The sequence below is a fragment of the Bombyx mandarina genome, chromosome 07, assembly GCF_030267445.1.
Source record: "Bombyx mandarina strain Sakado chromosome 07, ASM3026744v2".
Classification (NCBI taxonomy): Eukaryota; Metazoa; Arthropoda; class Insecta; order Lepidoptera; family Bombycidae; genus Bombyx; species Bombyx mandarina.
The window spans coordinates 7552479-7576060 of record NC_143214.1 but is presented as its reverse complement, the minus strand read 5'-3'; the positions used below and the strand labels follow the sequence as shown (position 1 = coordinate 7576060).

At 36.6% G+C, this 23582-nt stretch overlaps 1 protein-coding gene across 2 annotated transcripts in view; it reads right to left on the bottom strand.

Annotated features, from left to right (window-relative positions):
• Positions 1–11402: 11402 nt before the first annotated feature.
• LOC114249514 (uncharacterized) overlaps positions 11403–23582 on the bottom strand; it is a 60747-nt gene continuing 48567 nt past the window's right edge. The window contains exons 2-6 of one of the 2 annotated variants that reach the window (XM_028183118.2): positions 22604–22719; positions 14723–14778; positions 13488–13674; positions 12843–13100; positions 11403–12593 (exon numbers count right to left, since the gene is read on the bottom strand). In XM_028183118.2, coding sequence (XP_028038919.2) covers positions 11466–12593; positions 12843–13100; positions 13488–13674; positions 14723–14778; positions 22604–22719 — 1745 coding nt within the window. In that variant the 3' untranslated portion in view covers positions 11403–11465. The remainder of the gene's footprint in view (positions 12594–12842; positions 13101–13487; positions 13675–14722; positions 14779–22603; positions 22720–23582) is intronic. The other variant, XM_028183119.2, reaches the window with a different exon arrangement.

The window sequence follows — 23582 nt, the reverse complement described above, 5'->3', positions numbered from 1 at the left end:
CGCTTACCCCATTTTCGTTTGAAGGTCAAGGCTAAATAAGAGACAAAGACAAGTAACTATTCATATTTTTTCCCATTTCGTAAGAAATCGTGACCAATTTTGCGAAATGACCGCGCAAAAACTGTTCTCTAACTAAGCGTTACTGTATATTTCTAGTTTCCCGATTCCCGCGTGTCAGACATTTTTAGATACATATACATTTTTTTGATAATTCAAATCGTGACAAAGGATTTCTTTTAAATATAACGTTACTACAACTATACATGTGACCTCTATACGATTTATGACATTAATCTTAAAAGAGGTTACAACATGATATACAGGTGAAGGTGACATAAATGGTATTTTGAATATTGAAATATTAGAAGAAGAAACATTAGAAACACTAAAAAATTTTTGAGTATTGAAATATAAAAAACATAAAACTGGTAAAGCAATAGCTTTAAATGTTGTTTCTCTTTATAGAACAGCTCAGTTTGTGCTATAGTTTTACTGGGCTAAGCTTTATTTTGATGTGAATAAAATAAATACATACATACATTATATACTTAAAACATAACTATATTATAAAAATAACACAACCGATTATTTTCCGTTTAAACATGAACCGTACTATTGAAAACAAACTGACAGACTTCTAAAGATCAAAGCTTAGGTTAAGTAACTTTTACTTATTACATGCAGATTTGAAGATGTAATTACGACCCACTTACCTAATATGAATGGGCTACCCGAATATAGTCGAATATAGTCATCGTGAAGCTTCAATTGTATTTCTGTCTTTAAAGTGGAAAGCACCATATATTTGCGACAGGTATACATGTCCTTCTTCAAACAAGGCTTGTGAAGAGTAGTTAACGGTAGGCAGCGGTTTAGCTCTGCCCCTGTCATTGCTGACTTCCATGGGCGACGGTAGCCACTCACCATTAGTTGGGCTGTATACTCGTCTGACTACTCTCTCTTCAATCGGTCCTCATTGCTGAGGATCGTGACTCCGTCCGATTCCGTCAACTAGCTGTCTCCGTCGATCCCGTTCTGTAGCTTGGTGGAGTGCGTCGCTGACACTGACGGTATTTTCAGTTCCTCCGCTATTTGGACGACCATCGTTTGGGATCTCTACCTCTAGGCCTTTTTAACTCAATTTCATCGGTCACCACAAGGCGTTCCAAATTGCTGGCATCCCTGAGTGCAACATGACCAAAATACCGCAATATTTTTTGTAGGCACGTTGTGGATTGAGTATTTTCTATTTTTGATTCTTGATTTCTGACTACAAAGGCAATAAAAAAATAATGAATGAAAATACCCACCGCTACGCACCCCAAACGCCCTCTGTAAAGATTCGTATATTTCAAATCTGATCCCATCAGAACAGCACACTTGTAATTTATGGCTGCCGCGAAGGCGTCTTTTCTAATTAGGGAAAAAATCCTCTGACCGTACTTCACTGTTCTGTTCCAAGGAGTAATTTTGTTTGGTCATAAATTACACGATTACTGGCTCCTTCAACTCTTCAATTACAAGTCTGATTTCTGCGAATCAAAGAAAAATAACATCCTAATATCTATTGGAGCCTTAATAAGAAACATGTAATTCATTAAACAAGAGTCCTTTCTTGTAATCTATGAGCAGACAAGCTCAAGGCTGACATTAAGACCGCGTATTGCAATTAGTGAAGGTATAATATCTTTTATCCTTGTTTCATTTTAATTTTTGTGAGAACAATATATATGAGAAGCCCATAGACTATATCATGTGAATGCCGCTTCCCACCACCAGAATTGTGATCTATGTTTCAAATGTATAGTAATTACGCAAATTTAAATTTTCTTGCGAGTTTGGTTTTTATAACATGATGTTATTCCTTCATGGTGACATTCAATGACAATTCGTGACATGAATTAAGTACGTATTTCATTAGGATAATTGATATTCCTGCGGTTTTCGAACCCTGGCACAGACGCATCGCATGATACGATTAAGCTGGGCGTCTAATTCTTTAGACAATTATGAATTCAGAACATTAAGTATATTTAATATTACTTAATAATAAATTATTAATTGGAAGTAGACCAATGGTCTTTCTTGACTTCCTTTCCTATTCATACACTCTTGACAGAGTGGTCGTGGTCATGCATCAGTCGGATCCTGCGATACCGATGCTCTCGCGATGCGACGCCATGTGGCACGGTGTTTCGCAGAGTGAGAGCAATCATTTATGTTGGAGTGAGTCACAGATTTTATGAGGTCGGTCCATCGTGTTGGAGATCGTCCGCGAGATCTTTTGCCCTCGACTTTCCCTTGCACCACCAAGTTTCAATTGAGTCAATGGAGTCTTTCTAGACTACTCTTAGTCAAAAAACCTACCCTTTTGACCCCTTTTTCTAAATAAATAAAATGTACAATTATGGTAGGTATTTAGCGCCTTATGACACGCCTTATAGCAAAATTAAAGCGCCCAAATGAACTCCGAAAATTAAACAATTCTATCAATATCTTAAAGAGTATAAACCTATAATACCTATAAAAGACCCTAGAGAATACATCCGAAGATCGTACTTAAAACTTAACAGCTTGAAACTTTCATAGAAGTTAAGAGTACTAAGTACATGCAGACGGTAAGCAAACTTGGATCGGTAGCAAAGTTAGATCGACTTGACCTTTTCAGGAGGATCTAATTATCATAAGTATCAGTACTAATGGATGCATTAGTTAGTAAATGAACCTTAGTCGGGGCTACAGGCTAGATTGAGTGAACTTATCGTCTTTTCGCATTAAAAGTGTACAATTTCTAGAAATATTAGAAATTGAGTTAATATGCGGAATCACTTGGTATCACCAGTTTTTTTTTTTATAAATACTGAGCGTAGCTTAGTTTTTTTTTTTTAGTTTACCTATGTTTTGACTACTATTAACAAAATTAATACATAATTTTATTTGACTTTAAAAGACTGATAATGCAACTGGTAAAAAATAAAAAAATAATGTTTCAAAGATGATTAATATTAAAAATATCACATCACAAGGTTTGACCTTAAAAACGTTCTCCTGTAAAATTAGTTAGTTTTGAGATTATACAGTTTTAATGCGAGAAGACGATAATAATATGTTGATATCGATAAACATGACAGAATGGTCATCGCCCAGCTCAAATTATGCATTATGTTTTTAATTAATGAACATAAAGCTCTCATGCTTCGATTTTTATTACACGATGCTATTTCTTCACCGTCGAAGTGATTCGTGAACATCTGTTAAGTACGTTACATTACAAAAATTTACATATGCCTGCGGGATTTGATCGCCGGCATATTAATATCTCTTCATACGAGTAAGTTTATGTTTGGAAAAACACAATTATGGATGTTTGGTACTCAAGTATCAAACGTACTAAACTTCACATTTACTATTAAATATCATCAATTGGTCCAATTTAGAGTTATTTGAATGAAAATATCGTTTGGTAAAATCATCATATACATAGTTATGTTTTACTTTATTTCCCGTTCTACACATGTTCCCGTTTGCACACATGTTTTATTTTGTGCATAGCGACTCTGGTTTTCGCGAACAACTACCGCTTGCGACAACATCATACATATATCTAAAACTAGCGACCCGCCCTCGCTTCGCTTCGGAAACTGTAATTTATTATTGATTTCTCCACTATTTAATGGATTTTATTATACATATAAACCTTCCTCTTCAATCACTCTATCTATTAAAAAAAACCGCATCAAAATCTGTTGCGTAGTTTTAAAGATTTAAGCATACATATAGGATACATAGGATATAGGGACAGAGAAAGCGACTTTGTTTTATACTATGTAGTGATTACAAATTAAAATTCGAATTTATGTGTCAAGCTAGTCGCATTGAATAGTAATATCATATACTTTAGCAAAAACGGAGCTTCTTTTTTATCTTTGAAAGAATATTAATAAGAATTATACGGAGTGCCTTTAGGGGGCGGAGTTTGTAAACTTTTCATCTGGGGAGTTTTCTTAACTTTTCTCGTTAAATAGACCATTGAAAACGTGTGGCTTCGTTAATGTAAAGAAATAATTGAAATAAAAAGGCCTTCGTGCTTAATTTCGTTCAGCCTCGAACGTATTTTGTTAAAGATTATTATTTGATGAAAATTGTATAAGACCGCTTCTCCGAATTGCTTTGGTAAAAATATTAAAAGAAACCTAAAGAAGTCGTAGATGGTAGTCCAAAGAAGAAGTTTATATTACTATCGAATCACTATCGAATGTGATCAGAGGATCTTATATATGTCGCAGAATAGGCCGATATTTTTTTTATTGCTTGGATAGGTGGGAAAGCTTACAGCCCACCTGGTGTTAAGTGGTTAGAGGAGCCCATAGACATCTACAAGGTAAATGCTGCCACCCACCTTGAGATATGAATACTAAGGTCTCGGTATAGTTACAATGGCTGTCCCACCCTTCAAACCGAAACGCATTACTGCCTCATGGCGGAAATAGACAGGGTGGTGGTACCTACCTGGTGGACTCACAAGAGGTCCTACCACCAGTTATTTGCTACTTTATTTGCTACGTAATTTCTGGTTTAAGACAGGACAAAAGTGAATTTAAAAAATATTTAAATGGCGATAACTTCTTTGCAGCCTCCAATCATAATGAAATACAGGCTATATTTAACTCTAAATTCATCTCTGTCTACTGTGAAAATTTCAAGAAAAGTCTTTAGTAACGGCAAAAAACCGCAATACAGAAAATCATTCTAACAATCGTCGATATAACTAGTCAGGTCATAAGTATTGTCACACAGTAAAAACTTTTCTTTTAGAATGCTGGCCACAAAAAAGTTTATTGAATTCGAATTTCGAACTGTTCATGAAAATAAAAATGTATACTTTTAGAATTTTACTCATTTTTAAATATGGAGTGGACGCTTAAAGAAGACCGTGTTGCAGTTATTGCGTTGCATCGTTGCGGTTACGCGCCAATTCAAATTTTTAACATACTGAAAAATTTGAATATAACCAAAAGATTCGTTTATCGTACCATCAAACGATACAATGAAGACTCTAGTGTAGATGACAGGTCAAGAAGTGGTCGCCCTCGGTCTGTTAGGACTCCAGCAGTGATAAAAGCTGTGAAGGCGCGAATTCAAAGAAATCCCAAACGTAAGCAGAAACTGTTGGCCCTTCAGATGGGGTTAGGCAGAACCACGGTGAAAAGAGTGTTAAATGAAGACTTAGGGCTTCGGGCATATCGGAGAAAAACAGGACATCGTTTGAATGCTCGTCTAATGGACCTGAGACTGAAGAGATGGCGCGCTTTGTTGAAGCGGTACGCGGGAAAAAAATATCGGGAAATTCTTTTTTCGGATGAAAAAATTTTTACCGTAGAAGAGAGCTACAACAAACAAAATGATAAGGTGTACGCACACAGTAGTGAAGAAGCGAGCAACCGTATTCCGCGTGTCCAACGAGGTCATTTTCCATCCTCGCTCATGGTATGGTTGGGAGTTTCTTATTGGGGCTTAACAGAGGTACATTTTTGTGATAAAGGTGTAAAAACGAATGCAGTTGTGTATCAAAATACAGTCCTGACGAACCTTGTGGAACCTGTTTCTCATACCATGTTCAATAACAGGCACTGGGTATTCCAACAAGATTCGGCGCCAGCTCATAGAGCGAAGAGCACACAAGACTGGCTGGCGGCGCGTGAAATCGACGTCATCCGGCACGAAGACTGGCCCTCCTCCAGTCCAGATTTGAACCCGTGAGATTACAAGATATGGCAACACTTGGAGGAAAAGGCGTGCTCAAAGAAAGCCTCATCCCAATTTGGAGTCACTCAAGACATCCTTGATTAAGGCAGCCGCCGATATTGACATGGACCTCGTTCGTGCTGCGATAGACGACTGGCCGCGCAGATTGAAGGCCTGTATTCAAAATCGCGGAGGTCATTTTGAATAAACTTTAGTGTCATAAGAATCTATGTTTTGTTAAATTCATTTTGATATATGAATGGTTACATAATGAATAAACTTGTTTCAATTATTTTACATTAAACATGTGACAGAATTTATGACCTGACTAGGTATGTAACACTTCTTTAGTTACTGCCTTTCTATATTTTTAATTCATTGTATCAATAAAATATAAACATATATACTCGTAATACAATATTCATGATTCAAATAATGCCGACCTCAAGACTCCGAAAGATCGAGACAAGCTTATGACCATTGTGAATTGCGGATCCCTTCTATTGAAAAAAAAATCCAGAAATATACGTAATTTATTTTAAACGGTCACGCGAACTCTGCTTACTCTTGAGAATCGTAGACTTTCGCAATATAATCAATAAGCCAAGATAAATAATCCAGAAACTTTCACGCTAAATCGTGCGTTCGGTATTTTTTTGTGTTTCACGTATTAGGTAAATTAGATTGTTTTGTGAGTATTTTCATCATCATCATCATCATCTCAGCCTGTTCATTGTCCACTGCTGAACATAGGCCTCTCCAAGTGATCTCCCGTGCGGCCGGTCCGTTGCCACCTGCATCCAACGTGACCCAGCGGTTCTTACCAGGTCGTCGGTCCATCTCGTAGGTGGCCGTCCCACACTGCGCTTGCCAGTACGTGGTCACCACTCGAGGATCTTTCCGCCCTATCGGCCGTCCGATCTTCGCGCTATGTGGCCTGCCCACTGCCACTTCAGCGTGCTAATCCTACGGGCTATGTCAGTAACTTTCGTTCTTCTACGGATCTCCTCATTTCTGATTCGGTCCCGTAGAGAAATACCAACCATAGCCCTCTCCATAGCTCGCTGCGCGACACTGAGCTTCCTAAAAAGATCCCTTGTGAAGCACCACGTCTCGGAACCGTAAGTCATCACTGGTAGCACACATTGGTTGTATACCTTTGTCTTAAGGCACTGAGGGATTTTGGACGAGAACACTCTTTTTAATTACCGAACGCTGCCCAGCTGAGTTGGATCCGCCTACTGACCTCTCTCTCGAAGTTGGACTTACCTAATCGGACTGCCTGTCCCAGGTATATATATTCGTCTACAACTTCAAGAGTAGAGTTCCCAACAGTTACTGGGGTGGGCTTAACATGGACATTGAACATGATTTTTGTTTTATCCATATTCATTTTAAAGCCCACTCGTTGGGAAACTCTATTGAGGTCACCGAGTATCTGACCCAAATCTTCCAGCGACTCAGCCATGACAACTATATTGTCAGCAAATCGAAGGTGTGTGATGTATTCGCCGTTTATATTGATGCCAAGTCCTTGCCGTTCCAGGAGCTTGAAGGAATCCTCTAAGGCAGCGGTAAACAGTTTAGGAGATATAACATCTCCCTGTCTTACTTCTCTCTTTAACGTGATTTCCTTCGTGCAATGCTCCTGTACTAGGACTGACATGGTGGCGTTGTTAAACAAGTACTTCAACACCTCGACATACCGATAGTCAATATGGCACCGCTGTAGAGATCTAAGGACCACTCAAGTTTCGATGGAATCAAAGGCCTTTTCATAGTCCACAAACGCCAAGCATAGTGGCCGATTATACTCTTCGGTCTTTTGTATAATCTGCCGCAGCGTATGTATGTCGTCTATGGTGCTAAAGCCTTTTCGGAAACCGGCTTGTTCGGTAGGCTGAAAGTCATCAAGCCTGCGTTCGAGACGGTTCGTGATGATTCTCGAGAACAGCTTATAGACATGGCTCAGCAGTGTTATGGGCCTGTAGTTCTTCAATCAGGTTTTGTCGCCTTTTTTGAAAAACAAAATCACAACACCCCTGTTCCATGCCTCTATTTTTGTATTTTAATATACCTAATTATTTATCAAATGCTATTCTAATTTCGCATTGTTTCTTTTGTTGGTGTACAATAAAGAATACTCCCTCTCTCTCTCTCTCTAATTTGATTAAATTTACAAGGATTTTTCTCGAAATGGCCGTGTATGTATGTTATGTTATGCTATGCTAGAATAATAAGTACCCTACTCATCCTACGGGTGTCATAAAATAGACATATTCGTCAGAGTTCGAGCGGTTGCGTCGTCTGAATATTATAAGCACATTCTGATTACCAATTACCGCGCGCGCGCGCACTTCATCAGCAGTCCGTAAACTGTCTTGCCGTCGGATACTCGCATGATTTTACCCGCTAACCCGCTTCGCAGTGCTTGCGCATAGTCTTGCTTAACTTTAAGTTTAGCTTATAGTTGAAGTTTGTTTATTTGTTTCCTCTTCCCCTTCTATGTGCTTTAATATAATATAAGACAATAAACTGAAAGTGTTTTTAAAAACTGTGCGGGTGGTTTAATTTGACTAACACCTCATAGCTTTAATTATAATATTATCGAACTCATTTTATTTGCGAAAGTGCTCGTACACACAGTTACGTAGAATATTATGTTTATTTTAGTTTTTAGAAGATCATTCGTCAAAATTCTCATCGAGAAAGATCTTGTGGAAACATATTTTTATCTATTTACTGTGCAGATGAGTGAACTTGCTTACGGCCCACTTGATATTAAATGGTTAACGGAGCCAATAGACAAAACAACGTGAACGCCGCAAAACACTTTATTTTCAATTTTAACTTTTGGAAATATAAGTCACATGGTGCACATAAAAATGCCTTTTCATTTATTGTTAAATTACAAACATTAAATGAATAACAAAGCGAAGTACTCTTTAATTGCTAATCTTCATGAAAATATGCTTGTAGCTTCATAAGACGTATGGTAATTTTATTAAGACACATTTTTTAAAAGGTTTAAGACCGATCGATAAAACAGACAGAACAGAAATAAAAATTTAAATATCAAAAACGTTCATTATATGAACCAGAGAAGAAAAAATCCGTGAAACAAAAAATAGCGACAGAGCGAAAGACGGTTGACAGGGAGAAGTTATTAGGCTCAGCAGATGAAGTCATTGTAATAGCCAAAATTGATACACTTTAATGGAAATAGAATTGTAAGTCTTAGACCGCTTACTGAAATGGAAGCTCATCTCTTACTGTACTTACTAGTTTACAGTATCATTGAGAAGAGAAAACATGATCGTCCAATTTAATCAAAGCACATTTTTAGATTATGTATATAATTAAGCAAACTGTTGCAAAAAAAAAAAACTGTTATTATATTGGGTTCAGAGCACATGATTTCTTAAGTATTTTAAAAAAGCTAGTGATTGAACTCTCAATCGAAATCAAATTACTATTATGTAATTAGTTTCAAATAGTCTCATTGTCGGTACTTGTTTCCTTTAGATAGAATAATAAATAGTCATATATCGCGATCCTGTGTGTTTCTGTAGCGAACCAGTCTTGCGTTTATTTTTGAAATGTTGCGCAGCTGAAATACAAGTTAAATCAAACTTCGGCCTCATTTCTGAAGGCAGCGATATTCTCCTTCGTCTAAGGGCGAACTTTTAAAATCGCCTAGACCGTGAGCCGGTTGACCCGTATAGTGAAGTAAAAAATACATTAGATATGTAAGTAGTAATCAAAACTAAACAGTAACGTTATTTAATTTAACTTAACTTATCATCAAGTTAAAGAATGAAAGAATAACAGTAAAAAAAACACAAATGGCACTCGGAGACTGCCGCGGTAAAGCTATTGCATAGCATTTTTTATCAACTTATGCAATTATAATTAGACAACAATAATTTAATATTAAAACAATAATAAAATAAGACCACGCTATATTTATAAACATTAACACAAGCAAAACATTGATTGTCCCCTTCACACACATAAGCTAGACCGCGCGAGAGCGAGATGGGCAAACTTTTCATGATGCGCATCCAGTGCGACGTCACGCTGCGCCCTTATTCACAAACACTACACAAGCACAACGTGTGAATGTGTTGAACGCGAACTACATGGTAGGCAAGGTGGGGGGTGATAGGTTTTATTTTCGTTACGGAATTTCTTGATTCGGTCGCCGCGCTCAAAGCCCGCGATAAAAGCTATGCAATAACTTAACTAGCCCATAAAAATAATCTGTTGATAGAATAAATGTTCTGTTTGATGTTTCTGTGAATGTGAAATGTTTGATTTTGTAATAAAGAACAACAACGCGTTGCTTGATGTCGATCGAAAAAATATCACAACAACTTTCATTTACTTCCAGCTTAATATTCGTTCAGAGGCATTTTGTTTGCTGAAGAAACTGAAGCACGTGTTTTTGTTCAAATGAAGCTAAACAATATACTTACATGTTTACATAGTCCGTGATCATTAGTAAATCCTTTACGTAATGTAAAGGTGGATTAAATATACGTTTACCTGTTTAAGCATGAAAAAATATTGAGATAATATTACAGCCAAATTTGAGTTGACATTTCTATTCCACATCAAATAACGTTATCGTGTTTAATTCTCCCGAAGCCAAATAAGATACTCACGTACTGTGAAATTGAAATGATATTATTAAACCGACATAATCATGTATGTATGTGAAAGGCACATCGAAAGACACATTTTTCATCAAGGGAATGGATTCTCGAACTGGTACCCGTTTCAATTCGTTTCATGTCTTCGGTTTTATTTCTATTTTGTTCTTAGCTTAATTGAAAAAATGTGTGGGTGGATTTTAACGTGTGTATTTATTTGCGTTTTAAACACAGCATTGCATTAACGCCATCTGAATTTATTTGTTTTATTTATACAATATTATTACGAAAGTTTTTAGAAGAAAATTAACAAAAAATGTGATTGAAACCAACAAAGACTGCCAAGTAAAAATGAGATTCATCGCCTAAACGAATAGCTCTATTGAAAAAAAAATGCCAAAGAAAAATATATAAGAGAGAACCAATACACGAAACGAGGACATAAAAAGATCCATTATGACGACGCTTTTGAATGAACGCCCCGAGGGACCCCGGATTAAAAATTATCAAAGCGTTTAAGATGATCACATTCTATGAACCTTTTGTGTTATTTCGAATTGATATTTTAAGATATATTAAATGAATATCAGTCGTGTGTTTGTATTCTGTATAGACGTGTGTTTAAAAATGTGAAGTTGCGTCGTATAGAGGAGGGGAATTAATGAGGAATCCCCGGTCATCGGTCTCGTCGAACCCGTCGCTTGCGATGAAAGGCTCGGCGAGTAAATTAACCCACAGACACAGTCCACTGAGTTTCTAGCCGGATCTTCTCAGTGGGTCGCGTTTCCGATCCGGTGGTAAATTCTGCGAAGCACGGCTCTTGCTAGGGTTGGTGTTAGCAACGTCGTCAGGTTTGAGCCCCATAAGTTCACCTACCAGTTAAGGTTACACTGATATGGTCTCTCTAGACCATCAGCTTAGGTAGAATAAAAAAGAGGAATCAGAGTTAGCAATTTCATTTTATAGCTTTCGATATATTTTGGTTATTAAAAGAAAGAACGCTTTAAGTATCACTGGTAATTTATTGAACTAAAGTCTTAATCTAACTACAGGGCAGTTGATCATTCAAGGCGCATCGTCTCCTCTTAAAGGCAGGTATTGGTGACGTCTGCTGGCAGGCCGTCGTTTCTGTTGCATCGCTATCGTTGGCTGTGGCGTTATAGCTTCCACCAGCGACCTCGACTGAGCCACGTCAAGATTGAAAGAGCTTACCGGAATCGGAGTTACTGCATATCCAGCGGCAACTAACGCAGCAAATTCTTCAGGAGTGTACGCCTTGTTGTTTTTAGGGGGAGGCAGCTGAGACCGCCGTTCGTCCAAGCCTCGCCCGTGCTGTTCAATGTTAATACGCTCATTGCTTGCAAACTGCTCAAGTCTCAATGGCTGTTCCGATTCAATTTGAACGTTTTGTTCACTATGCATTGGTTGTGGTCTGGCTAATTTTCGCGGCGCCAAATTTTTACTTACAAAAATAGTGGAAAGTGGTTTTGATTGTTCAGCTACACGTGCTTGTTCCGATTTAGGGGATATTTGAGACGGCTGTTCATACCTGGGACGCTGTTCATTTTGTGTATACACCGGGCGAAGCAAATATTGTTCACTATAGACTTGGGTGGGCTGGGGCAAACCTTCACCGACTGGGTCGTAAATCTTGACAGAACGAAACTTTTCGGGTTCAGGGTAGCGTTTCAAATAAGAAACGGGTCTTTCGATGCTTAGAGATTGCAGTCTTTGTTCTGGTCTTAATTGCTGTGTTCTTGGCGCTTCGACAATTCTGTATTGTTTGGGCGTAGCTTCTTGTTGATACTGTGGAATAATTCTGTAGTTATACTGGGGTCTTGATTGCTGTAGGGACTGCAGCTTAGGTGGAGCGACCACCTTGAGACCCTGAGACTCAGGCCGTTCGTACAGGGTCTGTTGGAATGATTGTGGTTGTCCTTGATGAACTAATTGTGTGGGTGGCTGTGGCGTAGACACATAACGTAAGACTTGTGCTATCCGTTGCTGGGGAAGTGCAGGACGGTACTGAGGTTGTTGTTGTTGGAGGTGCTGATGCTGTTGTTGCTGCTGTTGAACGTTAGTAGTTTCGATCAAATATTGTTGAGGAGCAGCAGACGCTTGAGGAGGCGCGATTGCAACTTTCGAACGGGGTTTCGTTGATTTTTTGTTTGATTTAAGGATATATCTGTCGACCTAAGTTTAAGAAAAAAAAACAAAATTTAATAAAATACTTTTATAAAACGGATATAGAATTTTCTGTTTTATTTATCTTTATTTAAATAAAAATGTTCCATTACTGACGAAGATAACTTAGATTTTAGTTTCTATGTTGGCTTTTATGGTTTTTAGTATTGTGTTCAATGTGCATTAAAAATACCTCTTTCTTCCTGATTCTGGATGTAAGAGGACTCGATTTACAATCTATTTACATTAAATACTGACCTGTTGATATTGAGGTGCGATACTTTCGAGAGTGGATGATTGTTGCGATTGGACTTGTTGGGAATAAGTTTGCTGATGTGATTCTTCGGGTCTGATGGGCGCTTGGCCCAATAAGGCTAGTAGTTCATGGTTAAACGTATTCGCTGAGTTAGCACCGTTATCACTGACTGCAAGTGCGGCTCCTACTGAGGCCTCACCACCATTCGAAGAGTAGCTTGGACGCGCGATCACTGCATGCGACGGCTGGAGTTGGGGAACCTGAAAATGATTAAATTCTTAATTCCGACCTTTCTTAAATACATTAACCAGAAGTGAAGCAAATGAAATTTTTGGCCCGAGATTTGGAAGATTTACATATATTACGGAAATGAAATAAAATAGAAATCGGTTAAACCAATGTTGATGTTAACAAACATAACCTTCCACAAGAACCATTGACTTATTTAAGGCTTTGTTTGGTAAGTGCTTAGTTTTTTGTGGTCATACTTTGCATCAAATTCAAATGCTCTCATTTGAATTTGAAAAGTAAATTCAAAACTACATATTCAGATTATTTTTTTCTGAAGTAAATACAAAAAAACGCACTAAGGTATATAAGGCATCCAAAATAGAAATAAGGCAAAAATTACAATTCTAAATACTAACTTGTCTCGCTTGAGGTTCCAGGTAATAGAGCTGTTGCAAATTTTGTTTGTCATCTTGTTGCGGATTCGAGTACAGTTGCTGAAGTAATTGATTACTTGGAAGAGGTGCTTTCCTTTCTGGCTGGAGGTCTAGAAGTTCCTGAGCGTTAAGTGAAAACACTTGCCCGGGTCGATACTCGTCCGCTCTGCTGGATAAATATGAATGAAATGAATGGATGCGGTAAAAATGAAGCAAAACACTACGTATCGCTATTGTGTTTTTTACAGGTGGTAGGACCTCTTGTGAGTCCGCACGAGTGGGTACCACCCCCCTGCTTATTTCTGCCGTGAAGCCGTAATGCGTTTCGGCTTGAAGGGTGGGGCAGCCGTTGTAACTATACTTGAGACCTTAAAACTTATATCTCAAGATGGGTGCCGCATTTACGTTGTGGATGTCTGTGGGCTCCAGTAACCACTTAACACCAGGTGGACTGTAATTTCGTCTACTCATCTAAGGACTAAAAAAAATTAAAAAAAAAGTGTGGTCATAATGACTGGATTCTTAGAATAAAGTTATCTTTTTAAGTAAGTACGAATTTGATTTAAAATTACTCGCGTAATGAAAAAACATAGTGTCGTTTACGTGATCACCACCACAGTGGACAGAATGAAGAGTGATAACGATTGGTATTAAAATTTCATACGAGCTCACAGAACACCCGATGTTAAGTGGTTACAGGAGCCCATAGACATCTACAACGTAAATACTGGCACCCACCCTGAGATATGAGTACTAAGATCTCGGTATAGTTACAACGGCTGCTCCACCCTTCAAACCGAAACGCATTACTGCTTCACGGCAGAAATAGGCAGGGTAGTGGTACCCATGCGAACTCACAAGAGGTCCTACCACCAGTAAATTGTTACTCCGATCATATATCATATACATAGTCATATTATGCAAAGTGATGTCAAGCCAAGTGAAAATGTGATGGGTCACGCACGCATCATCATCATCATCAGCCTGCGGCAGTCCACTGCTGGACATAGGACAAAGCTCGCCACTGAACCCGATCTTCGGTTCTACGCATCCAGTTACTGCCAGCTGCCCTGCGCAGGTCGTCGCTCCATCTAGCAGGAGGGCGTCCTACACTACACGCGCCTGTCATTTAATTATCTTAACTTCATTGAATTGAATTGTGTTACTAGCTGTATAAGTCCCACTAAGTAATGAGTACTTTGTGGATTTTTAATTACCTAATGGGCGCTTTGTCTTCGTCTTGTTGGGGCTCTTCAACTGGGGCGACTTGTTCCTGAAAAAAACACGAAGCTTTTGAAAAATGTATTTACAAAAATATTGTATAAATTATGTGGATTTTTTTTGCCAAAACTGTAAATTTATTTATTTCATAAAAAATCTCATGAAATTTACATAAATTTAATAATAAATAATTGCAATTTCGACTGCTCGATATATTTTTAATTTTTTTATTTGTGCTTTGATGGATGGACGAGCTCACAGCCCACCTGGTGTTGAGTGGTTACTGAGCTCATAGAAATCTACAACGTAAATGCGCCACCCACCTTGAGATATAAGTTCTAAGGTCTCAGTATAGTTACAACGGCTGCCCCATCCTTCAACCCGAAACGCATTACTGCTTCACGACAGAAACAGGCGGGGTGGTGGTACGTACCCGTGCGGACTCACAAGAGGTCCTACCACCAGTAAATATGCATCAAATATTTGTAATGTAATGTAGTAAAAAATAAATAAATAGATCATGAGCGAGTATGTTTTGTTAAATTTTATTTTCCAGACCTTGGAAAATCCTACATCTAATCTAACACAGCTATGATTGTGCAGTGTTACATATTATGGGTAAATACATTAATTAGCTAATTTATACAGTAGCCGTAAGATACAAGATTAAAAGCATTATATCATCGAATTAATTACTAATCAAAGAAGTGAATCAAATACTTTATACCTCAAAATATCGACTGATCTTAATATTCGCTGACATGGAATAGAATTGCCTTTTTGTAACTTAAGCACTTTGTCTCAAAACTTAATAAGCTGAAGTGGCTATAGGTACATTTCAAAATGAATAGATGGTACCACGTGGAAATGAGGCGTTCGCTCCTAGCCTTTTCATTTTCATTATTATTATTAGTTTTTTTTTATTGTAAATAATTTTATTTATTTTAAAAAAAAAATTGAGAAAAAACAAACAAAAAAAGCACGCTGAGTTTGTTTCGCCGGTTCTTCTCAGGACTGTGGCTTTTTTTGGAACCGGTGGTAGAGTTAACATTGTTATTTATATTTTGACATTCAAAAAGTGTGTCATACTGACATCTAAGTTGAAATAAATGATTTTTAATTTGAATTTGAATTTGTATTTGAACAAAATACAAAAAAAAAAACCAAACTAACAATGAAAAGTAATACAAATACAACAGAATAGCCTATAATTTCACTATAACACTTTCGCAAAACAAACCTTACCGTTTTAAACTAGTAGTTGGAGAACATTTCGTAATATGATTGAAGACTAATTGTAATATAATTAGAGGTAGATTGTTGTGAAAGTGGTGTTATTATAAAAAAAAATCGAAACGCACATATTTATATGCAGATTATAAGGAAACTACATACAAAAGTACACATTAACACACACACATTAACAATCGGTCGATGGAAAAAAATCAAAATTATTTTTGATTACATGAGCTATAATTATAAAAACAATGGCGAACAATTAGGTTTTCAACACGTAAGATTGGCCTTATTGTTCATAATGTTCCAGTCGTAGGTTATTTAGGTAGATATTCATCTAGTAAAAATAAATATATATAAATAAAAATGAATCGCTGTTCGTTAGTCTTACTAAAACTGGAGAACGGCTGAACCGATTTGGCTAATTTTGGTCTTGAATTATTTGTGGAAGTCCAGAGAAGGTTTAAAAGGTAGATAAAGATGAAAATTTTATTTTTCCTTTGATGTGTCCCCCGTCGCACAGATTCCTTTTGTTTGTTTTATATTTATTTTATACAAAAATTTAGGTCTTTTATTTATCGATTGAGGCACTACGAAGTCTGCTGGGTCAGCTAGTTTCTAATAAAAATAATATTAATTATGTATACGACTCGAAAAAAACAAAGATACGAATTCCGACGGGGAATCTAACCTAGAATCCGTACTCAGGGTCACCAAACACTAGATTAATGATGGAAGATTGTATTTCGAACGAATAATAATTTTCACGATTACCGAAGTTTTTCAAATTGCAAATTACAGCAGATGAACCGGTTTCACACTCTAGTAACTCGTAAATTGCTCAAAACTCGTGGCTTAGCACGCCTCGTGATCAGGCGAACGTAGGTTCGTAGGTAGAGTTGAAACAGTTCGGTATGAAGGAATGTCTCTACATTCCTTCATACCGAACTGTTTCAACTCTCTGAGCATAAGCTAAACTTGACCAGTACCAATTATATTAAACCTGCCCCGCAATGACTGTCGCAACTTGAAACCGCTTTTACTGTTTAATCTTGCATTTGTTACTGTAAAATTATATCCTATGTACATATTTAAGGAGAATATTCAGATTTCAATGGATACCACCTTAGTCATTTGGTCGTGACCACGAAATTGTGAATGATTCGAAACTTCAGAAACTTCAGAAATACTTACTATTATTGTAATAAAAAACGCGATTTTTTTTATTTTTTTTTATTGCTTAAATGGGTGGACGAGCTCACAGCCCACCTGGTGTTAAGTGGTTACTGGGGCCCATAGACATCCACAACGTAAATGCGCCACCCATCTTGAGATATAAGTTCTAAGGTCTCAAGTATAGTTACAACGGCTGCCCCGCCCTTCAAACCGAAACGCATTACTGCTTCATGGCAGAAAAAGGCAGGGTGGTAGTACCTACCCGCGCGGACCCACAAGAGGTCCTACCACCAGTAAACCGTAACTAAGCCGTGACAATAGTTTTAGTTATTTATATGATTCGCGAGAACCAGATAAGGTACTATTTCGTTAATTGAATTAAATCAGTCATCCATGCCACATTAATAGTAACATATAAGTATAAGTATTCCTGCAGAGTCAAAAGTCAGAAACAACAGTGCTAAGTTTTATCACAATGAGATGAATTGTTAAGGAACGCATTGAGAACAAACATATATACAAACATTTTATAGATAGATAACGCGCTAAGATAAGTTATTTACGAATATAATGTAAGTGAAAGCACATCCATTACTTTTTCATTTTAAATCCATCTCATTCTATAAATTTACAAAAGACCAATTATGTATGTTGCAATGTATTGTCGATCGAATTGGGACTGTGAAATGATTTGCAGCATCTTGATCTTTAAGAAAATGAATGAACATTTATTATTGTTCGTGTGCTAAGCTTTCGCGCGTCGTAAATTCGATTCCACGGTGAAGGAATAACATCGTGTAATAAAAATCAAACCCGCAAAATTATAATTTGCGTGATTACTGGTGGTAGGATCTCTTGTGAGTCCGCGCGGTTAGGTACCACCGCCCTGCCTATTTCTGTCGTGAAGCAGTAATGCGTTTCGGTTTGAAGGGTGGGGCAACCGTTGTAACTATACTGAGACTTTAGAACTTGTATCTCAAGATGGGTGGCGCGTCTACGTTGTAGATGTCTATGGGCTCCAGTAACCACTTAATACCAGGAGGGTGGTGAGCTCGTCCACCCATCTAAGCAATTAAAAATAAAAAGATTAAGTTCAAGTTTTGTACAATTTTACTGCAAATATTTTGTACGTCACACAAGAGTCCATTCAACGAATAAAATTATCTCTAGAATGTTGACTATTTCACTGGCTTCTGGTAATTATAATTGAATGTTTCTATTAGAATTGTATGTCGCAGTTCACAAAACAATAATTGTAGGTACAATGTTTTAGGCCTTTTCAATTGAGAAAGATTTTTAAGTATAGGTAGATAAGATAAATATGTCACCTTCAATATATGAAATAGTACCCTAGGCTACCTGTGAATAGGCAGGGAAAAAATATGTTACCTTCATAATCAGATTGCTTCCTTCATCTCACAATTTAAAGATGCCAAGATTTTGATTTAAAAATGCATATCCTTACTAACATAGTTTGTTATTTTGTTACTAAAAAGATTGCTTCAATTACTTATACAAACAGCATTCTGAGTTGGTTTCCTACGTTTTATCCGATGGATTACGTGAAATGAAAACCATGGATGTAATTACGTAATGACGACTTGTAATAACGTTAGCAATGTAGAGGTACAGCCAAACCTTAATGGATCTATTAATTCCAATCAAATTTATATTGCAAAAGTTCAGTTCGTATATTGGAAACAGCGGCAGCGGTAGGTCGCGGTTTGGCTCTGCCCCTGGCATTGCTGACGTCCATGGGCGACGGTAACCACTTACCATCAGGTGGGCCGTATGCTCGTCTGCCTACACGGGCAATAAAAAGAGAAAAAAACACTATGAAGAAAAAATTCGTTTTGTTTGTAAAAAGGTAACTATTATCTTAAATTATCAACAAACAAAATATTGGGTATCATAAAATCAATTCGGTATTTTTATTGCAAGACGAGTGAAACAGTTCCCGGCCCAGCTGCTGTAATATAGTAACCGGACCTCATAGACATCTTGAATGCCATAACCGACCTTAAGACATGAGGTCTAAGCTTGAAATGTCTCAAGACTCAAACATATCAGAAAAAATGTCATCATTGTTTGCCAGTAATAAAAAAAAATTGAATTTAAAAAAAAATTATAGCTTACTTATTTTAGTATTATCAGTCGAATTTAAGATGTTACGGAAACATTTTCACCATACTACTTATAGAAACTGTCGACAAAATAAATGAATATGCTTTATTTCTCAAATAACTTAGATTCGAAATCTAATTATAATTTCCAAACTTTTGCGAAGCCTCTTCGAGTTACTTATTGTAACTATGACATATTCACTGTTTCACAATACACAAGAATTCATAGCTGTATACCATGTTATTACAGTTGCACTGTAATGCCTTTGTGGGCAATTTCCGAACCGCTTGTTTGGACTCAGCAGTTAAGAAATAACATAGCTATTATATACGCATTTACGAGTAAAATACCGTGACAATGTTGTAAGAAATCCATTTTAATTAGCAGTCTTAGTTTCAAAATAAAATACGTGATTTATTTTTGGGAAATTATGACATAGTAATTGATATGTAACAAGCCACTGACGTCATATTGGCGAATTACAACCTATCATATACCGATTATCGAACTTATGTATAATATTCAACAAGTAAAACGGCCTTTGAATTTCAAAATATTCATTCCATTTTAATTCAGAACAGGCAGTTTAGAATGGTGATCGCTCAGAACCGGACAAATTATTACAAAATCTACCGCATACAAGTGAAAGGGTGATCTAGGGCTTAGGACAATTTCATTAGGTTACATTCCAGACATTTAGGTTTGATTTAGTATTTTTACGGTAAAGTTCCTAGAGTGTGACTATATTTAGAAACAGTTTTGCTCAATTTACTGTATTTAATCATTTTTTGTTGTCATTGAAGTCACTTTTAAACAAATGCATTAATTTTCTAAGTTTTATACCCGCATTCATTCAAGTTTACCATTCATTCGTGATTTTAAATGTGAATGAATAGACAAATTGTAATTCATAGTTATTATACACGATTAAACACAACAACAATGTTTTACATTTATTTAAACATGGAACCGTAACTACCGACGCGGTAGCACGAAATCGATATCTATACTAATATTATAAAAAGGAAAGATTTGTTTGTTTGTATTGAATAGGCTCCGAAACTACTGAACCGATTTGAAAAATTCTTTCACTGTTTTGAAGCTACACTATTCCCGAGTGACATAGGCTATAAAAATTAGGGATCCTTACTAAAACTGCAATAATGTAACCCAAGGTGTAACAAAATTACCTAAAATATTCTTTACATCGCGTAACAACACGTGATAACAGACAACATATGTCTAACTATTATAGTTATGCCGCAATAAGTGTTCTTTTATTTAAAAAAATAAAACAACGTCAAATATCGTTGAAATTTTTGTTAAAGAGCCGAGCGGAGCCGGAGCGGGCCGCTTGTCTCTTCAATAAAAACACGCGAAACCAATCAATTTGTGCAACCATTTCATCAATTTAAAACATTTCCGGGAATTCGGCTAGTTGAGCTAAGGGAACTTGGCATGCCAGCGCTCTAAACGGGTATGTGTGCCAAACCACACCGCATAAATAGAATCTATAACGGTTCTAATTTATTCGAGACCCAAGTTAATCCTATAATAAATAAAGGATAACAAATTTAAAAAATAAAACACGTCTTAGTTCCAAGCACGCTCCAAGTCAACCTAAAAAATAATATGGGGTGCTTTTCAAGATACTATCAAAATAACCATTCTACTCATATCTGTTCATAAAATATTTATAACTACTGATACCAAGCACCCCACACTTTTTTTACAATAAAATAATTTTTTCTTACACTATTTCTAATTCAAATTTATTAAAATTTATTTTCTATTTTTTAATTAGATTTTCTATAAAAGCGTATTTTTTTTCCTTTTTTTAAACTATTATTTATTTTTAATTTTTCAGTAAAATTTCCATGTTTTCAATATATTTTTTTAATATTTAATTGTCATCGGTCCTTAATAAGTATGCCAAATTTCGAGTAAATCCGATGTTTTGAAGGGGGTCAAAATCATGTTCAAAGATTCCGTTACATACTAACATACATACGTTTGAAACTAATAAAAGCGTATTAAAAATAATTATTTTTATTCTGAACATTTTACTACAGCGATAAAACTATTGATATTATTTAACTATTGATTGTAAATATTTAAGTCATATCCGCGTTTCTGAGATTGGAAAAATAACTTGCCTATCAGTCCAGTGAAGCCCGAAGCCAGTGAAGCGGAAGAAAATCTTCAAAGTCTCTGATAAAATGTATTTATTTACATATATTGCTTTTATTATACTTAGAATACGTGAATCACGGGATTTCAAGTTTAGGGTCGTCAAAACGTGAACGCCTCTCGCAGACCTGAGATCGAAGTCTTAGCTACTTTGTATAATAGTGGTCCCATACTTCAATTCATAATGTATAGCGGCAAAATAAGCGGGACCTGTGGACTGTGGACCCATCCGTATATGCTTGAGGGAATCTATATAGAGTCCCTTCTTTATTTCACCGTAAAATCGTGCTTTATGTAATTAACATCACAGTTGAAACAATAGGAGTTTCATTGTGTAACGGCATAAACAATTCTAAGTTATTATATTAGTTAATAATTATATACATTATATTTTTTTGTCCGTTTTAAATTTTCGCCCGTAAAAAGATGCCTTCTTTTTCCCACCTCTAGTGCGTCCCGGCTTACGCATCATAAAAAGGTGCGGTCTTAAACGCCGCATGCTTATAATATGCGTTTAGGCTTATTCTTTTCTACTTATAATTAGATTTCGCAAAGGAACTATCAAGAAGGAAATGATCTTTGGAAATATAACATGTTATATGAGTTCCGGCACTGTGGTTAATTTTCCCTTGTGTGCTATTTGAACACGCTTTCATAAGTTCGAGATTTAAAGATGCTTGTTTGCATGTAATGAATGAACCTTTTAGCGTCATTTGCATCGATTTCGAGACGTCTGAATTATTAAAAAATTTGCATAGCTTCGCTTTAATATCATCAGAGGAAAGTTTTTTTTTCCTACCTATGCTGATAGCCTTGAGAGGCTATTTCAGCGTCGCCCTAAAGTGTAGGTGAGCTCACTCAAATCGGAGTGTTGCTAACACTGGCCCTAGCAAGAACAGTGCTTCGTAGAATCTACCACCGGATCGGAAACGCGACCCACTGAGAAGATCCGGCGAGAAACTGAGCGGGCTGTGTCTATGGGTTAATTCGCTCGTCGAGCCCTTCGTCGCAAGCGACGAGTTTGACGAGGACGGTGACCGGTGCTTGTGGTACCTAAAATCACCCAGGAAAGATGATAACAATTGTTAGTTCAGGTGGCTGTTAAAGAGCGTAGTTTGTTTTTCGTTTTTAAACTATATAAAGCAATTTACCTGTTTTCTGGGATTCCTATAAATGAAATGTGTAGGTACGCGTTCATCATTAGTCTGCCTCTTTTCTTTGTCTTTATCTTCCATATCAGCAGCGTTAACGGCGCATAGAGCGATAGCTGTAACAAAACGAAATTTCATTAGTAACCACTGATTAATATTATCACTCTTACGACTTCAGTGTTATTAATATTACAATACAAATTAACTTATGCCTGCTTATGCTTATAGCAAATTTATGCTTATAGCAAGCTTATACTTATAGCATGCTTATGCTTATAGCATGTTAATGCTTATTATTAAAGCGTTTATTATTAAAACTCGAAAAGCAAATTAAACTTATAAGGCGCTATTTTACAAAATTGCTTTTTTGGATTTCGGTTTTATGAAACTTCTCGAGAAATCGTAACATAAATCTTGTTTTTGAAGAAAATTGTTTTTGTTAGAGTTCCAACAACGCAGTATGTGGATAAATGTTTTACGGTTGAACATTGAATAAACAGCGAATTGGCAACGGAAAGAAAAACGAGTTACATCGCTAGCTATCAAAAATGGTAAAACTAGGTAAACGTGCAACTTCAAGCATGTATGAATTTACTTAGAGCGGACGTTACAACTTCAAGCTATTTAACGTATAATGAATTTCCGTCGAGCACCACCGAATTCATACATAATTTAATTGCTCAATAGACGTACTACTTTCTTAAAAATATACATATATATATTAAAAACCTACGCTTATTTTTTGATAGCATGTTCAATTGACATTTTTCACACACGTCCTTGTAGAACTGGAATAAATAACCCCTAGGCTACCACTTAGTAGGTAGGGAAAAAAAGTTTTTCACGATTGTTGAGTACCGAACGTGCCTTGCCCTATCAACCGCATTAAATTAGCATTTTTTCTTTATTTATTGCTTATATGGATGGACAAGCTCATAGCACACTTAGTGTTACATGGTTATTGGAGCACATAGACATC